Source organism: Eriocheir sinensis, chromosome 15, assembly GCF_024679095.1.
Source record: "Eriocheir sinensis breed Jianghai 21 chromosome 15, ASM2467909v1, whole genome shotgun sequence".
Lineage (NCBI taxonomy): Eukaryota > Metazoa > Arthropoda > Malacostraca > Decapoda > Varunidae > Eriocheir > Eriocheir sinensis.
The window spans coordinates 22,441,419-22,460,880 of record NC_066523.1 but is presented as its reverse complement, the minus strand read 5'-3'; the positions used below and the strand labels follow the sequence as shown (position 1 = coordinate 22,460,880).

The 19,462-nt window shown below is 42.0% G+C and overlaps 1 protein-coding gene and 1 pseudogene across 1 annotated transcript in view; one reads left to right on the top strand and one right to left on the bottom strand.

Moving 5' to 3' along the window:
- LOC126999049 (folliculin-like) overlaps positions 1-15,236 on the top strand; it is a 162,031-nt gene extending 146,795 nt beyond the window's left edge. The window contains exon 12 of the mRNA XM_050861426.1: positions 14,467-15,236. Coding sequence (XP_050717383.1) covers positions 14,467-14,772 — 306 coding nt within the window. The 3' untranslated portion in view covers positions 14,773-15,236. The remainder of the gene's footprint in view (positions 1-14,466) is intronic.
- A 344-nt stretch (positions 15,237-15,580) lies between these two features.
- Positions 15,581-19,252, bottom strand: LOC126999051 (uncharacterized; annotated as a pseudogene).
- Positions 19,253-19,462: the final 210 nt, after the last annotated feature.

Sequence of the window (19,462 nt, the reverse complement as noted above, 5' to 3'; positions counted from 1 at the left end):
TTTCAATATGTGGAGCTTTATCTGTATTCTGATCACACTATCACGTTCACGAGATTTTCCTATGTAACGTGATAATATATTTCTGCAGTAAATGAACAACTGTCGAAAACAGCGAGCATAAGTAAAACATGTTATAAACATTTCTTAACATCTTCACGGTTCAACTCATCGTAATACCATTTTCTTTTTTGTTTTGTAGAGTTTTTACAATACACTGCTGAGTCTCATGTGTCAACAAAAACTGGCTATCTCGTATATGAGGTGAGCTATGGCATATAATAAAGAAACATGTCTCACTCGAGCATGTAAGATGTGGTCCGACATGAGTGTCTGCGAGAGAGTGGTGCAGCCAATCAGCTGCAAACTTTCCAACCTGCCTAGGCGCCAGGAATCTAGCTTAAGTGAACATGGTATAGTGTTCGCAACCCACATCCCCAAGTTAAAACCATGGTGATATGCAGCAATCCATCATACATAGCATAGATCTAAAAACTGGTCAGTTTAGTTTACCTCTCCGTGTTTCTCTCTCCCCCATTGTGAATGATGGTAAAGATGGCTAATAGTGTAATGTATGACAGATTTGGCAGTTCACTTCTTCCCTATTCTTGGGGAGTGTTGGGCCTGGATACCAGTTGACACACGTAGGTCTATTTTGTGACCAAAACCACCCAATAACAATGATGTTTGAGTGAAAAACAGTAATACTAGCAGCTGCATGGTTATGAGAGGAGCACACCAATGTACATAATGTACATTCCATCCTGTTTTGATAGTCTCTTATTTGATCCATATTCAACTGTTTCTCAGCTACTTATAGCTTCAAGTTAGCCAAAAAGGATGGGTTAAAAGACAGTGTCACTTAAAAGAAATTGTGTGTTGTCAGAAAGAAAAAATAAAATCTGTTATGAAAATATATAACTATTTGTATAGCATACATGTGTTGAGCTGTATGTGTATCTGTGTAGTCTTCTTTTAATTCACATTTGTATTGCAGTGATGTAGTTGATATCATACAACTTTAATTACCCTCTCCAACATCCCTTATCAATTCACATTTTTTTACTTGTTTCTAATTATGTTTAGCATACCCCAGGTGTAGCTATGTCACTAAAAATCATGATCCAATATAGCATGGATGAACAAAATTAAGATGTTTGCACTATGTTATCGCTGTATATTCCATCACACTCACACTGGTAGGGAGGTGGTGAATGAAGTCATAGAAATTGAATAGATTTTTCATGTGTCTGTAGGGTAAAGAAATGTGCAGTGCAAACTGAGGGCATGGGACCACATCTTACTCACTTATGTTGGATGTGTTTCAGTGCTTCCCCGGTGCAGTGGTTAGCATCCATGACTATGAATCTGTTCGAACCTTGGTGTGTGCAGCCCATCCAGCTGTTCATCCTTCTTTTCAGGATGGTTAATAAATAGGTACCTGAGCAAACCTGGGGAAGGTAAACTGTGATAACCAGGATGTTACACTGGCCCTGTGTCAGGTAAAGGGTTCTCTCCCACCACAGGCTCATAGGGCCAGTGGGAGAAAGATGAGCACCGTCACCACACCCAGTCATTGCATATGCTCCCAACTTATTGTACAAGTCCATCAGGTTATACAGTAAAGCCTCTGTATCTGGCAACTGCTGGGATTTAGATGTGCCGAATAAGCAGAAATCGCAAATACTTGGGATATATTCCAGTTCCCATTTAATTCCATTCAACCAAATATGTTTACACTGGTACTATACACTCGGATATAAATTTTCTGACAAGTATGGATGTACGTATGTACTTACCCAAGTACTGAGCGAGCACTGAGGGGCACAGGCATAGCTGGGCACGATAACAGAAAACCTTATTCCCGATAACCGATAACTGATAATGTAAAACCTTATCGGTGATAACTGATATTTGTTAACTGGAGACACATATAGGCGATAAATGATAACCGATACCCAATAAAAATTCACAATTCTGATACTAGCTAGCGACAAGTCCGATAGGCGAAAACGATACTATATTGATATTTCAAATAAAAAAAAAAACATAAATGAATTCAAATTTTCATTATCTCTATTATAGAAAACTTACAAAACCTGAAAACCACACGTTGACATGTACCTATGGACGGTAATACTAGAAACGCCTGAACCGGTGTTGTGTTATTTGGCGTCCCCACCGTCAAAAGCTGGCACTTTTGTTTACAAACACTGGTCTCTTGTAAACTGTGCATGCTCAGACTAGCAAGCGCAGACCTGTACAGTCTCACAAAGCTTTTTAACCGTAATTAAGAGTTGCTGGAATGCTGAATCAGACATACAGTACCTCTACCACCATCCCCGCTGTTTTTAGAACGACACTCTGTACGAGTTGTATTTATATGCACAGAGTGTCGTTCTAGAAACAGCGAGGATGGTGGAATGGTATGTCTGATTCAACCTTCCAGCAACTCTTCATGTGTTAAAAAGCTTTGTGAGACTGTACAGGGCTACGCTTACTGGTCTGAACATGCGCAATTCACGAGAGGCGCTTTTGACGACGGGACACCAAATAACTCAACACTGGGTGCCTTCAATACCATAGCATGCTCACAAATGAAAATAGGGAATATCAAATTTGAGGCAGTGAATAATCATTTTTTGGGCAAAGTTAAATGACTTTTCTCTTTGATATATTGATTTTTGAGTAACATAAAAAAATAACCTAGTGATTTGATGTTGATGTAAACATGAAATCTCTTCACCGAAGATATTTCATGCCCCAAAGTTTTTTCATACAACACTGGGCGTCCGGGCCACGCATGCGCAGTTGGGAGGAGACAACGTTTTTTTTCTGAGAGGCGAAAAAAACTAGCGATTATCGCTAGTTTGGCTACAAAAGTAACGAAGATACCGATGTATATTTCAATAAGTAGCGGATGGCCGATAACCCGATTTCGTTATCAGTGATAAAGTATCGCGATAACGCCCAGCTATGGGCACAAGTACAACCAGACCATCACCTAAGTATCCACAAACAATGGGAGTGCACGTGTTAGCTAAGGCCTGATTTACACTGTAGGGATGGTCATGGTCAAGTCACTGTCAGGTCACATATTATTACATGAATTTTGATAGTGGTATCCACACCGGCAGGAACAGTCATGTCATGGTCTGGTCGCGCTCCAGTAGCAATCCATTCAAAAGATATCTTGACTGGACTGAGAATGGAATGTGACCGGCAAGTAAAAAAAGTGTAAAAAGTTGCATGAAAAAGTGAATTAAAAAGTTCCACCGCACCAACAGCACCACACCTATACCTTACTGCAGCTCTCCACACACCCGGCTGATTCACTCTCATTTTACCCTCACTCTCTCTGCCTTTACTGAACCCTGACATTACATAGGAATACATAGGAAGAACAGACACCAGAAGACCTATCGGTCTATGACGGGGGTGTCTGTTTACTACCGCTACTACTAGTGAGCTACGTGTGGTAGGACAGGACAGAATAGATGAAGGCTCCTCCCCACCCACCTCTCCCTCCGGCAACGTGCCGGCAGGAAATAGTTAGAAGAGAACACCATGTACCTTTAAGGAAGAAAGGGCCATGGAAATTTTACAGTAAAGAGAGAAATAAGAGGAAATTACTACCCTTAACTTACACTACTGGTAACCTAAGCTGTGGGGGAAAATGACTTCATTACATAAGAACATAGAAATACAGGGAGGCTGGAAGAGGCCGAGTGGCCTACACAGGGCAGCCCCAGAATCCCCCCTAATACTCACGATGGGTGAGGTGTAGTTTCAGGGGCACAGGTGGAGGCTTGATCCTCGTTTTACCGGCGGCACTAGGCACGGCATCAGTAACCTGTCACCTTACTGCACCCACACCTCACTCCACCTGTCATGCAGACATTAACTGTTGCTTTACTCTATTGTTGACTTTCGCTATTTGAAATCTAGGTTGTGGGGGAGAATCATATGAATATAGGTTGAGGTCTTGCTGCATTCTGTCTGAAAACATGCGAAAAAGGGTCAGTATAATCTTGTATCCCTAAAGTACTTATCCAAAGAAGACTTAAAGCTATTGATACTCTGTGCGCTAACTACTGACGGTGGGAGTCCATTCCAGTGATCGATGACTCTGTTATTGAAAAAACTTCTGTGCACCAATGAGTTACATCGATTTCCCTTTAACTTCATACCGTTGCTGCGTGTTCTTGTGTTGGTGTCTCTCTGAAATAGACTATCCGGGTTAATGTTGTCGACTCCATTAAGGATTTTGAATACTTCAATTAAGTCCCCTCTTATCCTTCGCTTTTTTAGGGAAAACATATCTAAACGCTTTAAACGCTTGTCATATGGCAAGTTTTGGAGCGCTGGAATTTGTTTGGTTGCTCGTCGCTGTATCATGGTGTATCGTTGAGATGACTGTGTCAAATCACAGAATATTCCGAGACTGAGTCAAGGCCCATTACCTGCATAGTCTGTGAATGCCAACTCTGGCTCTACGGGCATATAGTGTTGCTATTGTCACGCCAGGGGGGTTATTTTTCTGCTGTATATTTTTGTAATGTTTTTTTTAGGGCGCTAGTTTGGGGCACGGAGGTGTGAGGAGGCTAGCGGGGGGGGTGCACCGCAGCGGGGCGGAGGAGGAAGACGCCGAGGGAGGGTGGATAGAGCAGTTCCTTGGAGAGGATGTACGCAGCTAGCTGCCCTGTTGTGAGTGTGCCTGCTGCCTCTGAGCCCAGTGCCCCTACAATTGTACAGTGCCCTGTGGACATTGGTGTACGTGTATGAGCCTGACAGTAAAACGAGAAAACCTGTCCCAGTGTGTTTCTTTGTGCCCGGCTGGGCTGCGCTAATGTTGGTTCGGTGGGTCTCCATAGGTGCAGTTTAGTACGATGAGTGAGAAGGAGGAAGATCAGGGATGGATCACGCCAAGAAGCAGAAGAGGAAGAGCAGGAGGAGGAGACAACAACAGCGGGGAGGAAAGTGAGTACGAGGCTGGAGGTACTTCAGCTGAGTTCTCTGGTTTTGCGAGATATGAGACGACATTATACAAGAGAGTGCTACTGATGGAAAGAAAACTGGATAAATGGATCAGCATGATAAAGAGAAGGGATGAGGAAGAAGAGCAGAATAGAGTATTCCACAGTGACCTGAGAAATAGGATAAAACGACTAGAGGAAAATGAGAAGAAATTGATTAAGGAAAATGAGGAGCTAAAGGAAAAAGTAGCAAAGTACGAAAGATCAATGAAGGAAGGTTTGGGAGTGGTAAGAAAGGAAAATGAAAACCTGAAGGAACTGGTAAACAAAGAAGAACAAAGAGTTAGAGAAGAGGTGAAGACGTGGAGAGTGGAGAATGAAAAAGCAAATGTAAGCCTAAGAGAAGTAATAGAACAGCAAAAGAAAGAGGATAAGGATAAGGATAAGTTTGCCTAACTGAAACTAAACTAAAAGAAAACATCCAAATTGAGTTAGATGGAAGATACAATGTGTGGAGGAAGGATAGAATGGGCAAAGGCGGAGGAGGAGTGGTGATAATGATAAAGAAAGAGTTATTAGTAAAAACAATAGAATATGGAGTGGGAAAAGCAGAGATTGTGAGTGTAAGTTTGGAAATCAGGAATAGAGAAAGGATGATGATTGCAGTAGCATATGTACCACCAAAAACTACATCATGGAGTAAAGAAGATTATGAAAACACGATTGATGACACCATACAGAGTTTGAGGAGATTGCTTAAGGCAAACAAAGGAGTAATACTAGTTGGAGATTTCAATTGCAAAGAGGTTGACTGGGAGAGGTTTGAGAGCAATGGTAGTGATGTGGCATGTAGGAATAGATTCTTGAAATTAATGATGGAAAATTTGATGATACAAAGGGTGAAGGAAAGCACTAGATATAGAAGAGACGATGAACCGGCAAGACTGGATTTGGTGTTGACAAGAGAGATTCATGTGAAGGATGAATTGAGGTATGATTGCCCCCTGAGAAAAAGTGATCACGTGCTCATAGAGATGGAAATGGAGGAGGAAGGAAGGGAACAAGACGAGACTTATAGAAGCAATAGATTAAACTATAGGAAAGCAGGGGTGGAAAACCTCAAGAAGTTTTTTGGTGAAATGGATTGGAAAGAGTTAATGAGTACAAGCGAAGTTCAAGGAAAATATGATATTTTCTTGAGGGCGTACAACACAGGTGTTATGAAGTTCGTACCAAAATACAGACCGAGGGAGAGGGCTAAAAAGGACTGGTTTAATGCAAGATGTGCAAAGGCAAAAGAAAAGAGAGACAAAGCGTGGTCAAGATTAAAAAGAAACAAAAATCAAAGAAACATAGAAGACTTTAAGGCAGCGAGAAATGAATACGTGAAAGTGAGAAAGGAAGAAGAGAAACGATACGAAAAGGATATTGTGGAAAAGTGTAAAGAACAACCTAAATTATTTAATAGATTTATAAATGGAAAAATTAAATCAAGAGAAACAACTGAAAGACTGACTGAAGAGAATGTAGAGATTGAGGATCCCAAAGGCATGGTGGAATTATTTAACAAAAAATTCCAGCAAGTTTTTACCAAAGAATCATTATTTAATGAACCACAAGAAAACAACTTAAATGTATATATGGAAGAGGTCAAAATAGATAAAGAGGAGATAAAAAAAACTATTGGGGGAATTGGAAGAAGGGAAGGCCGTGGGACCGGATGGAGTTTCAGGTTTTATACTTAAAGAATGCAGAAATGAGCTAGTTGGCCCGATATATGACATCATTAGGTGCTCAATTAAAACGGGCACAGTGCCTAGGGAGTGGAAGAGGGCAGAAGTGGTACCTATATACAAAAGTGGAAAAAGGAAGAACCCCTAAATTACAGACCAGTGTCTCTGACCAGTGTAGTATGCAAAATATGTGAGAAATTAATAAAAGAACAATGGATGAGATATCTAGAAGAACATAATCTAATCACAAACAATCAATATGGGTTTAGGAAAGGCCGCTCATGTGTGACAAACTTGCTGAGCTTTTACTCAAGAGTGACGGACAAATTACAGGAAAGAGACGGATGGGTGGATTGCATTTACCTAGACTTAATGAAGGCATTTGACAAAGTTCCACATTCAAGACTGCTGTGGAAACTAGAAAATAAAGGAGGAGTGAGAGGGAAAATGAAGTGCTGGATGGAAAGCTACCTAAGAGGAAGAGAGATGAGAACCGTGGTTAAGGACACTAGATCGGAATGGAGAGCGGTGGAAAGTGGAGTGCCCCAGGGGTTGGTTTTAGCACCAGTACTCTTCCTAGTCTATATTAATGATATGCCAGAGGGAATAAACAGCTACATGAACCTGTTCGCAGATGATGCTAAACTGCAAAGACAGATAAGAAACAGTGAAGACTGCAAGGAGCTGCAAGAGGATCTAGACAAGATTTGGAAATGGAGTCAGAAATGGGAGATGAAATTCAACGTGAGGAAATGTCATGTTATGGAAATGGGAAAAAGTGTAGAAAGACCAAAATGGACATATAAAATGGGAGATGGTGAAATATTAAAGAAAGTAAATGAAGAGAGAGACCTGGGAGTAATAATGCAAGATTATATGCAACCAGGAAGTCATATAAATCGGATCTTTGGTGATACATATAACATGGTGAGAAATATAGGCATAGCATTCCACTACATGGACAAAGAAATGATGAAAAAATTAATAACTACTATGATCAGACCTAAACTAGAATACATGGAAACAGTGTGGTCTCCACATATGAAGAAACACATAGTAAAACTAGAAAGAATACAGAGGATGGCAACAAAAATGGTTCCAGAACTGGAGGGACTGACATATGAAGAGAGACTAAAGGAAATGGACTTGCCAACACTAGAACAAAGAAGAGAAAGAGGAGACCTAATACAAATATATAGGCTATTGAGTAAAATGGAAGAAGTAGATAACGAGAAATTGCTACTAAGAGAGGAACCTTCCAGCAGGAATACTAGAGGACATAGTAAAAAGTTGAGGAAGGGAAGATGCTCAAGAGACATAAAGAAATATAGCTTCCCACAAAGAAATATAGAGGTTTGGAACAGATTAAGTGAAGAAATAGTATCGGCGAAGAGTGTGCAAAGTTTCAAGGAAAAGTTGGATAATTATAGATACGGAGACGGGACCACACGAGTGTAAGCCCAGGCCCTGTAAAACTACAACTAGGTAAATACAACTAGGTAAATACACACACACAGAGAGAGAGAGAGAGAGAGAGAGAGAGAGAGAGAGAGAGAGAGAGAGAGAGAGATTGAAAACACGTGTGTGTGTGTGTGTGTGTGTGTGTGTGTGTGTATATATATATATATATATATATATATATATATATATATATATATATATATATATATATATATATATATATATATATATATATATAAAACCCGATTATCCGAAATGGAAGGGGGGAAGCCTCTTTCGGATAAGCCGATTTTTCAGATAATCCGGATTTATGGCCGCCATTTTGATCGCCGCCAGTTTGATCGTCGGCATTGTGTTCTGCTGTATGGTAAGGACGACTTTCTTCCTTTTCCCGGTTTCTTTCGGCATGGTGATGTAGAAAGAAGTGAGGTCGAAGCACAGGTAGAACGCGATGCGACTGCCCAGTGTGAAGTGTGTGACGCGACTGCCGCCGACTGACGATGTAAACAATGAAACCAAACAAACACACGCTACGCTAAACAAAGTAGTACGCTTAAAACATGTGATGTAAATGTTTTATTGTATGTTTGTCTGTGTGTCTCCTTGTCTGGACCAGTGTATGTTGATACTTGTGAGCGTTGCAGATCTGAATTGTGAATGTTGCAGAGTGCGATTGTGAATGGTTGTGCAAGCTTGCAAGTGTGACCTTGATGCATCGTGCAGGTGGAGACACAGTATGATGACTCATATTATCGCGCAACTCGTATGTTGGAAGGGGAATGTGGCATGGAGTGGAGAGGGGAGTCGTGTTTGTGTCGTTGTCTTGAGAGTACGGTGTGAGAGTAGTCGTGCAGTAGTTTGTTCGTTCGCCGCTCGTGTCTAATACATTGATCTATTCGTTACAAGCTATTTCGGCAATACGTATTAGAAAGCATATTCATTTTAACTGTTCTTATCAATTTTAAATGTGTTAATATAGTACATATGTAGTTACTTTTATTTATTTTTGATGTTTTATAACGTTTTAGTATAGAATTTTTTTTTTTAATTGCATTATCCAGATCAATTTCGGATAATCCGGTTTTTCGGATAATCCGCTTTCGGATAATCGGGGTTTTACTGTATATATATATATATATATATATATATATATATATATATATATATATATATATATATATATATATATATATATATATATATATATATATATATATATATATAAAACCGCAAAACATTAACATATCGGTCCACTACTCGAACTACAACAAAAAAAAGTAATGTAGGCTACGTAATACTAGCCCGATGTTCATTTGCCTCTTATGGCACGATTGCAGAATATTTATATCGGCCTTATATTGGCCAAATAAACGAGATCCTTTATGCCATAGTTCCGTTATTTGCCGGTATCGTTCCGGACTTTCGATGTTTGCTGGGACAGTACAGGGCGTATTATAAAGGTATAATTTTTCTTACCTTACATATCTTCTGGATCATTTGAGTTGTACATATTAATACAGGAAAGCCTAAAAACTCTCTTACACTTGGGCAAAATGCAGCCCGGTGCAAGAAATTCACGACACTTGTAGTAACAGTCTCGTGAGAGTATTAAAAATCACGAAGTCACAACGACTGAGTATGGCATCCCTGATATCATTATGACTTAATATGCTATCTACTGCCTTGAGTCGTATGTTTTGGGTAAACTCTGGCTTCTTTTTGCTGTGCTTCTGTGTTTTTGCCCGCTTTGTACAACCGATCGCGTATATGACACGATTCAGATATCTCGACGGGATTGGCACTTAGCAACCACAGTGGCATATTTTACACGTTAGAGACTTCAAACAGCATTGTCATACCCATCATGTACAGACTAATGTATCCCAGAAATACTCATGTATATGGAGAGATTTATAATTATTAGTTTTTTTCAAAAATAAACCACTTTAATATGATCATATAATAATACCATCGCACTCGCTCGTGGGCAAGGCAACGCGTCGACACAGTACTGCCGTGACTAGTGAGTGGCCCAGTGTTTCCACTTCTGTTTTGGACACCACCCACAATATCGTACATTTTATCCACACATTTGGATGGAATACCCACAAATTTACCCACAAATAGTTTTCCCCAAATATGACGTAAAATAGCCTCATCCACAAAGGCACCCATAAAGGGCCTGCTTAACCACAGATTTACATAAAAACATAAGAACATAGGAGTCTTCAAGAGGCCGGTAGGCCTGTACGAGGCAGCTCCTCTGAACCTAAGCTTCCGTGTAGCTCCCGTGTATCTAACCCCACCTAATATCGCTGTCCATGAATTTATCTAATCTATTTTTGAATGTGACAATTTTATTGGCACTCACCACATGACTGCTTAGCCTATTCCACTCATCCACCACCCTGTTAGTAAACCAATTTTTGCCTATGTCCTTGTTGAATCTGAATTTATCCAGTTTAAACCCAGTACTTCGTGTCCTACCCGGTTCTCTTACCAACAAATCCTTATGAAAGTCCCCCTTATTAAAGCCCTTCATCCATTTATAAACCTTGATCATGTCTCCACGCACCCTTCGCCTTTCTAGAGAATGCAAGTTTAACTGTTTGAGTCTTTCCTCGTATGGCAAGTTTCTCAACCCCTGAATCATCTTAGTCATCCTCCTCTGCACCGATTCTAACATTTTGATATCCATTCTATAGTATGGTGACCAGAACTGAACTACATAGTCAAGATGAGGTCTAACTAATGCTAAATAAAGTTTGAGGAAGACTTCGGCGTTTCTGTTGCTTACGCTCCTTGAAATAAATCCCAGTACCCTATTTGCTCGATTTCTAGCTTGAATGCATTGTGCCCTTGGACAGAGATCAGAGCTCACTAAGACCCCTAAATCCCTCTCGCACCCAAACCTGCTTATGAGTGTCATTTAAGCAGTAGTTATGAGAGGGGTTGTTCCTACCTACACTCAGAATACTGCACTTCCCTACATTGAACTCCATCTGCCATTTATCAGCCCAGTCATACAATCTGTTTAGTTCACCCTGGAGAATACTAGCGTCCTGATCCGACTCAATTACTCTACCGATCTCGGTATCATCTGCAAACTTACTGATATCACTACTAATTCCTGTATCTAAGTCATTGATATAAATAAAAAAACAAATGTGGACCTAATACCGAACCTTGTGGGACCCCACTCGTAACACATCCCCAGTCAGATCTTTTACCACTGATTTGCACTCTTTGCCTCCTATTGGTATAAGCCACGCCTTGACCCAGTTCAAAACTTTATCATCTACTCCGTGAGCCTGCAATTTAAGCAACAGTCGTTGGTGAGGAACTTTGTCAAACGCTTTACTAAAATCAAGATAGATTACATCATAATTTTCATCTCTGTCTACCGCCTCAAATACTTTATTATAGAAGGACAAGAGATTGATGAGGCATGACCTACCTTTCGTGAACCCATGCTGCGAGTCGTGAATTAAGCTAAGTTTCTCTAGATGCTCCCGAATGTTCCTGGCTATTATAGACTCCAGCATCTTGCCTATAACCGATGTTAAGCTAATTGGGCGATAGTTTGAAGCAGCTGACCTGTCCCCCTTTTGAAAATTGGCGTCGCATTAGCTACTTTCCATAGGCTGGGCACATAACCAGTATTTACCGACATCTTAAAGATGTGGATTAGTGGGTCACTGAGTACATCACCTAATTCCTTTAATACCCTCGGAAATATCCCGTCAGGACCTGGCGACTTGTTTTCCTTAAGCTTATCTATCTCATCCTGAACTACTTGCCTGGTAATGATTATATCCCTCAATTTATCACCATCCCCGCCCTCGTACACCTGAACCCTTTCCGGAATAGTCGTTCGATCCTCTTGTGTGAATACTGAAAGGAAGTAGTCGTTCAACAATGTGCTTATATTTTCGTAATGTGGGTACAGAGTCTACTACAGACCCACAAAGTGGTAACACTTGTGACTGCCGTCTTGACGAGAAGCGTACGGGTACTGTTTCTGTTCAGGACTTCAAGTTCCAACTCAACAGCTACTGTCCGTATAAGTACACGAAGTAGTTGAAACTCAATCATGTATATGGTAATATGATTATTTACTGAACGTAATCAATTAATCACTAAACAGTAAATTCTGGAGATTTAGAAGTTTTAAGGGATTCTTTCTGGCTAAGCATGAAAAGATCTGGATATATTCGTCAAAATTTTGGAATTCTGGCATTAGCTACAAAATTCTGGAGAAATCCAGACTTTTCTGGGTATATGGCAACGCTGAACAATGGAAAGCGGAAAGGCTCGCTGATGACGTCACAAGCGAGCACCAAGAGGTGTACCGGACACTGCCCATGTTTGTAGTATCGGAACTTCGGACACTGCCTGGTGGGACAAGAGGCTTGGAAGCATACGATACTGCCAGGCACAGGATGAACAAAATTACTTGTTTACCGGATGAACTGAGGCTGTCAGTTGATTAGATCTCACCTGCCCTGTCAACATGGCTGGCCGTACGTCTGTCACCTGTCTCTCGAGCCCATACGAACACTGACTTAGATACCCGTGAGTTGCCAGTGGACATCAGCTTCGAACATTGTCTGCCGGTCTTTGCCTGGTGAACGGAGTAGAAACTATGGTATACAACTTCATCTGGTACCACTGTTTGTTGCCTTATCAACTTTCCTCATTTCAACGCCTATGATGTCATCCTGCTTTGCCTTATGATATGGTAACAGTGTTTGTCCGACAGACAGTGTTCGACCGTGTGGACGGACCCCAAAGACACAACAAATAGGGCCCCAGCTGAGTTTAACCTGTGGATCACTTAGCTGTAGATGATGAGGTGGTTTCAGAATAGGTAATCCAAAACAGTTGGCACTGTGTGAGACCGATCACTTGTAATAGTAGGTTGTAGAAGTAGAGACCGAGGATCTGTGGAGACTGAACAGGGAGGCCTGTATTGGGCGACTGCTGCTCTGAGACTGGGCCCGAGCAGCTTCTGGCGGCGGATGCTCAACCAGTCGTATCTCAATATTTGGTCCTAAATCCGCCATTGTGGTTGCAAGTGCTGCCCCGTGCGATGTTCAAAAAACGTCCTAGGCGCCATCTCATGACGTCAGGTCGCCCCTCAGCCTGACTGCTTGGAAGCGGGGCTAGATTTGACCAGTTCCGTCCTAACCCATCGCCATTAAAGGAGTGTTTCCGCCTCATCCACATCTCCACATCTATACTCAATATAAGGTGCGTGTTTGCACTCCTACTTACGTATAGCTTTACATTAAGGTGGCAAGAGTCACAGGAACGCCTTTTACGCATGATGTGTGGGTTAGTTGTGGAGATTTAAGTGTAGCCGATTTAGTCGGTGGCTTGGGTGGCATACATCAGTATTTTTTAATCTCATGAAGCTCTTATAGCCTCCATACATGTGTATAGCTTTATTTCAAGGTGGCAAGGTTCACAGGAGCGTCTTTCACGCATGATGTGTGCATTAGTTGTGGAGATTTAGGTGTAGCCAATAAGGCTTTGGCTCGGGTGGCTTGGATTAATATTTCTTATCCCATGCACCTGTAATAGCCTTCATACATGTGTATAGCTTTATTTCAACGTGTCAGGGGTCACAAAGGTCGCTCATGCATGGTTTGTGCATTAATTGTGAAGATTTAGGTGTAGCCAAGAAGGCTTTGGCTCAGGTGGCTTGGATTAGTATTTCTTATGCCATGAAGCTGTAATAGCCTCCATACATGTGTATAGCTTTATATCAACGTGGCAGGGGTCACATAAAGGTCGCTCATGCATGGTTTGTGCATTAGTTGTGGAGATTTAGGTGTAGCCAAGAAGGCTTTGGCTCGGGTAGCTGTACTCATATTTTTAAACATGTTTCTTTCTTTGTTATTATTGTTATTTGCTTTACGTCCTCAATTTATTTTTAGATAACAGCAACATTGATATTTCTTTTCCTTTTAAGGGCCATTTAATTAGCTTACAATTATGTGTCTTAAATAATTACCGTATGTTCTAGTCCTCTCTAGTAATGTTTATTTTAGATAACAGCAACATTGATATTTATTTTCCTTTTAAGTGTCATTTAATTAGCTTACAATTATGTTTCTTAAATAATTACTGTATGTTCTAGTCCTCTCTAGTAATGTTTTTTTTTTTAGATAACAGCAACATTGATATTTCTTTACCTTTTAAGGGCCATTTAATTAGGTTACAATTATGTGTCTTAAATAATTACCGTATGTTCTAGTCCTCTCTAGTAATGTAGTTATTTCTGTGTTTCACAGATGGAGCTTGTTGCGGCATACATTATCAATCGCAGACTGTGCAGGGAAAGGAGATATCGGGACCCACTCGACCCACTACATGTCAGTGATGAACACCTGTTGCAGATGTATAGATTTCCCCGTCAGGAAATCATCAGGCTCTGTGATGAGTTGCACCCCCACCTGGAAAGGAGAACCAGGAGGGTACATGCACTCCCAACACGCACCCAGGTTCTGGCTACACTAAGGTTTTTGCGAGTGGCAGCTTTCAAGGTGTTATTGGAAACGGTGTTGGAATGGACCAATCAAGGGCCATTGATAAAGTAACTCGGGTCAGTCATGAGATAAAGATGTCAACCACAGCAATAGATATTAATAGAATTTTTAAGATAGTTTTCATGCATTTTATAATGATAAATAATGGATTAATGAATTTTCAACTTCACAGGAGACAGTGCGTATCCACACGTTAGTGGGAACACTTGATAGGTTTTGTTTGTGTGTTGGTGCTACTTGTTTCTTGTGTTTACATGTTAGTTTATAATTAGACTAAGTTCTAAGTGTTATGAGCGACAATTTAGTCTTGTATGGCTGAATCCTGTCCCTTGACCCTTAATTCATCATCAGAATCTTTAAACAAATATATTTACCTTAAGTAATATTCTTAAAGTCACGCTACCCATATTATTTGGCAGATGATAATCCTGTGTGCGATAACAGTGCCTTATAAGACTTGGTAAATAAACTACTAATTTTACTCTCTGGTTTAAGTGATCAACAATTAATTCTACTTTGAGGTATAATTGATGAGGTACATGAGACTTACCGCAGGTCAGTTGAAATGTGCTTTGAATTTTGGGAAGCAAATTACTTCTGCTAGAAGGGAGCTTTCACATGAGATACGCTTTGCTGCCTCACACCACCAGACTTTAAAGAGTACGATCACCCACATGAAAAGTAAGTTACCATGTCCCGTCACTGAAAGTGCTTCAACCATATGACACTGCAAAGTGTAGGGAGTGGAGGGCATGTAAGCTCCTTCTAGCAAGTGATTTGATTCCAAAAATTCGAAGCACATTTCAACTGACCTGCGGTAAGTCTCATGTACTTCATGAATTTTACGTCAGCAAATCACTATTCTGCTAGAGGGCGCTTCCCCATGAGATTTTGAAGCCATGTGGGTGTCGTACTTTGACAGGTAGAAGGTACAGTTAATTGGGAATGAGGGAAAAAATACAACCAAGACCCAAACTCCAATACATTAAATAGTCTACAAATCATGTACCTTGCCACAAGAATGATGACACCCCCATCTCAACCAAGGCTCAGATTCTACTGCAGAACAGCTTCTTGAAAAACGTCGCGTTCCGGAACAATTTCCTTATCGTAATACTTGGCAAAAGTGGCTTCCTTAGACCAGCCAGCCTTCGCCATGATGTGGGTGATTGGCACAGCCATGGCCTTGGCTTTTGACGCTGCAGCAGGACGAACACTGCCAGCCGAGTACTTTTCAGTGTCTACTCCCGACATACGAAGCACTTCTCTGAGCCATCTTGCAATTGTGTCTTTCGTCACGGGTTTGTGTGGCTTGATGAAGCTGATAAGCAAGGTTCCCGTTTCCTTATCCAGGCCACTTCTTAATTGTTCAGTTCTTGTAATGTACATTTTCAATGTTTCACACACACACAACCTACAGTCCTTAGCATATGCTTTAAAGGTCACAGCCCGCACATTGAATTTTGGCCTACATTGTTTAATATTTCCCCCCAGCCAGACACAAATATAATCCTGTCTAATGCGGATGTCTCCCAACAGTAACAAATGTAATGTTTGCACTCTGGCAGCTTGTGTGAGGGCCATAAGCATTGCAAGTTTTAGCGTCAGTTCCTTAAGGGAAAGAGAGCACAATGGTTCCATAGTTCATAGTTGATGGAGCACCAGCTGGACGTCCCAAGTCTCCGCATATCTAGGTGTTGAAGGCCTTAGGTTGAAAACTCCTCTTAAGAACCTGCTGACAAGAGGGTGATTGCCTGCTCTGCAACCATCGACAACTATCCCCAGCGAAGATAGGGCTCCCCGCGCCGTGTTAACAGAGTCATAGCCCATACCTCTGTGGAAAGTGTCAGACAGAAAGTTTACAATATCAGTTACAGTGGGAGTAAGGGGATTGATGTGCCATCTATTGCAAGACTGGAGCCACCTGTTGATATGTGGCCAGTACTGCTTCGCAGTTGAACCTCTCCAGGAGGCCATGAGAATGTCTGTACCTGCCGTAGAAATGCCTCGGTCTCGTAGCTGTTGCCAGACAAGAGACATGCCATCAGCCTGGTGTGTTTCAGGATGGGGTGCTCCTCCCCTGTGGATGGCTGACGCAGTGTGTTCATCCCTCTCGGTATGAGGCGCGGTTCCTGAACAAGCATCCTGAGCAGAGTCCCCATCCACGGTTGGGATGGCCACACTGGCGCAATCAACCATCCCCTTGCTGCCTCTGCTCGTATTTTGTGGAGGCATCTAGCAATCAGAGCAAAGGGAGGAAAGGCATAGATGAGTTCAAATTGAGACCAACATATTGAAAAAGCATCAAAGTGTTCTGCCTCTGGATCAGGTTTCCATGAGCAAAAACGAGGCACTTGTTTATTTAGTTTGGAAGCAAAGAGATCAATATTTGGGACTCCAAAGATCTGACAAAGGTCTCTAAAAAGATCCTCATTCAATTTCCACTCATGCCTGTCATTGAATGTCCAAGACGCAGCATCAGCCACCAGATTAGCTCTACCAGGCACATGGGAGCATGTAATCCAGACATCATTCAATGCACACCAGTTCCAAATGTCAAGGCAGATGTCATTACACATTGCAGATTTCGTGCCACCCATCTCATTCACATAGTGAACTGCTGTAGTGTTATCACAAAACACCCTAACATGTTTTCCTTGAAGCTGATGTGCAAACGACTTTAGTGTCAGTAATATGGCTTGGAGTTCCTTCACATTGATGTGGAAAACTGCTTCCGTTAAGGACCATCTCCCATTAATTTGTTGATCATTTAAAGAACCACCCCAACCTAAATTTGAGGCATCAGTAAAAAGATCTATTTCAGTACCTCTCCGAAAAATCCTTCTGTATTCCACTGCAACGTTACATAACCACCACTGCAGATCCCTCTTCATATCCTGTGTGATGATCATCCATTTGTCAAAATTTCCGTTAACCTTCTTTAATGCCGAAACCTTTGCGGATTCCAACCTCCGATAGTGCAGTTTCCCCATTTCAACTGCTAGAATGGCTGCAACCAATTGCCCAATTACTTTGGCCACATTCCTGATTTTTGTTTTATCACAATTAAGTAAGTCCTTGCAACTCTGAGCGATTTTCTGTTTCCTCCGTTCAGGCAATGTCACAGTAATCGTCTCTGAATCAATGACGTTCCCCAAATACTCCAAACGTCTAGAAGGCACCAAGACAGATTTCTCAGCATTGATACAGAAACCCATCTTACTAAGAAGTTCTACCGTGGCACGTACACTCTCATGACATCCCTCGAAAGAGCTGTGTGAAATAAGCGTGTCATCAATGAAACTCGTGATAATATGACCCATTTCTCTCAGTTTAGCAAAAATTGGTTTCATTAATTTGGTGAAAAGGCGAGGACCTTCTGCAACGCCATTGGGAAGACAGGTGAACTGATAGATTTTTCCTTGCCATTTAAAGCACAGAAACCTTTGCTGCTCTTCCGCTATAGTGACAGAATAGTATGCGTGTCTAAGATCGACAGAGGCCATATAAGCATCTTTATTAATAAGCCAAATCGCTTGCTCAAAGTTTTCCATCTTAAAGTGTTTGTAAGGAATGTGCTGATTAAGTTTCTCCAGATTAAGGATCAATCTAAACCCTCCATCCTTCTTCTTACGCAAGAAAATGGAGGAAAGGATTTGCCCTTCCTGTCTGTGGGTTTCCTTAATCACCTTGAGCTCTAGCAGTTTCACAATTGCCTGACAAATAATTGACTGTTCTTCTTCACTAAAAACATACTCAATATCCTCAGCAAACAAGGGACCAATGTCAGCTACAGAAATGTCAAGATGGCAATGGGCAACAATGTCCAGAATAATAGCGTCACTTGTTATTGTATGCCACTCATTCACAAAGTATTGAAGTCTGCCAGCTTCAAATGTATGACCCACCTGATTTATTGCCGGGGATTGCTGCGTCCCCGGCCTCGCGAGTTTTTTTGCCTCCGAGCCCTGCCGTGAGTAGGGCTGCCGGTGATCACTCCGGTGTCCATATGTCCGCTGTCCATAAGGGTGGAACCTGGATGCCAATCCTTTGTAGGGGAACTTTCCGAAGGAGCCTCTGACCTTCCCCGCACCAAATTTCCAAGTGGGTAGCGGTTTCTTCATAATGATCTTGTTCTTCAGCTTCTCAGAGTCCTCAATGTTCTTGGCAGACTTAAACCCAGAAAACCCCGCAGCCGATCAAGAACAAGGCACCTCCACGGGCGTGTTTACACTGTCAAGGGTGGCGGCGACATCAGCGCCCTCGCCAGTAGCCCCGCTGCTCTCCTTCAACTTCTCCACATCGCCCCGCAAGGCAAACAAAGTGTCCATCAGCAGCTTCCAATCCGGAGCACTAGCTTCCTCCCGTGAGGTGGAAGGCAGAGAGAGGTTAGGTGGAGGGGCAGATTCGCCTCCACTGCCAGTCACGTGATCCCGGGCATGCTGTCGGCTCTTTCGAGAACAATCCCGGTGGGAAGAGCCTCCCATATGCGAGGATTCTTTCCTCACATCCTTGCTACTGCCAGGGGTTACCTCCGTGCCCGACAGCCGATTACCGTGGGCACCGCTCGGGACATCATGTCTGATGTCCCGAGCGGTGCCCACGGTAATCGGCTGTCGGGCACGGAGGTAACCCCTGGCAGGCGTGAGGTGGAGTCCTCGAGTCAGCTCAGCAGCAGGTAGGGAGTCGTAAACTCCACATGTGCACCCGGATGGGCACTCACCAGTCCTCGAGGCAGCTC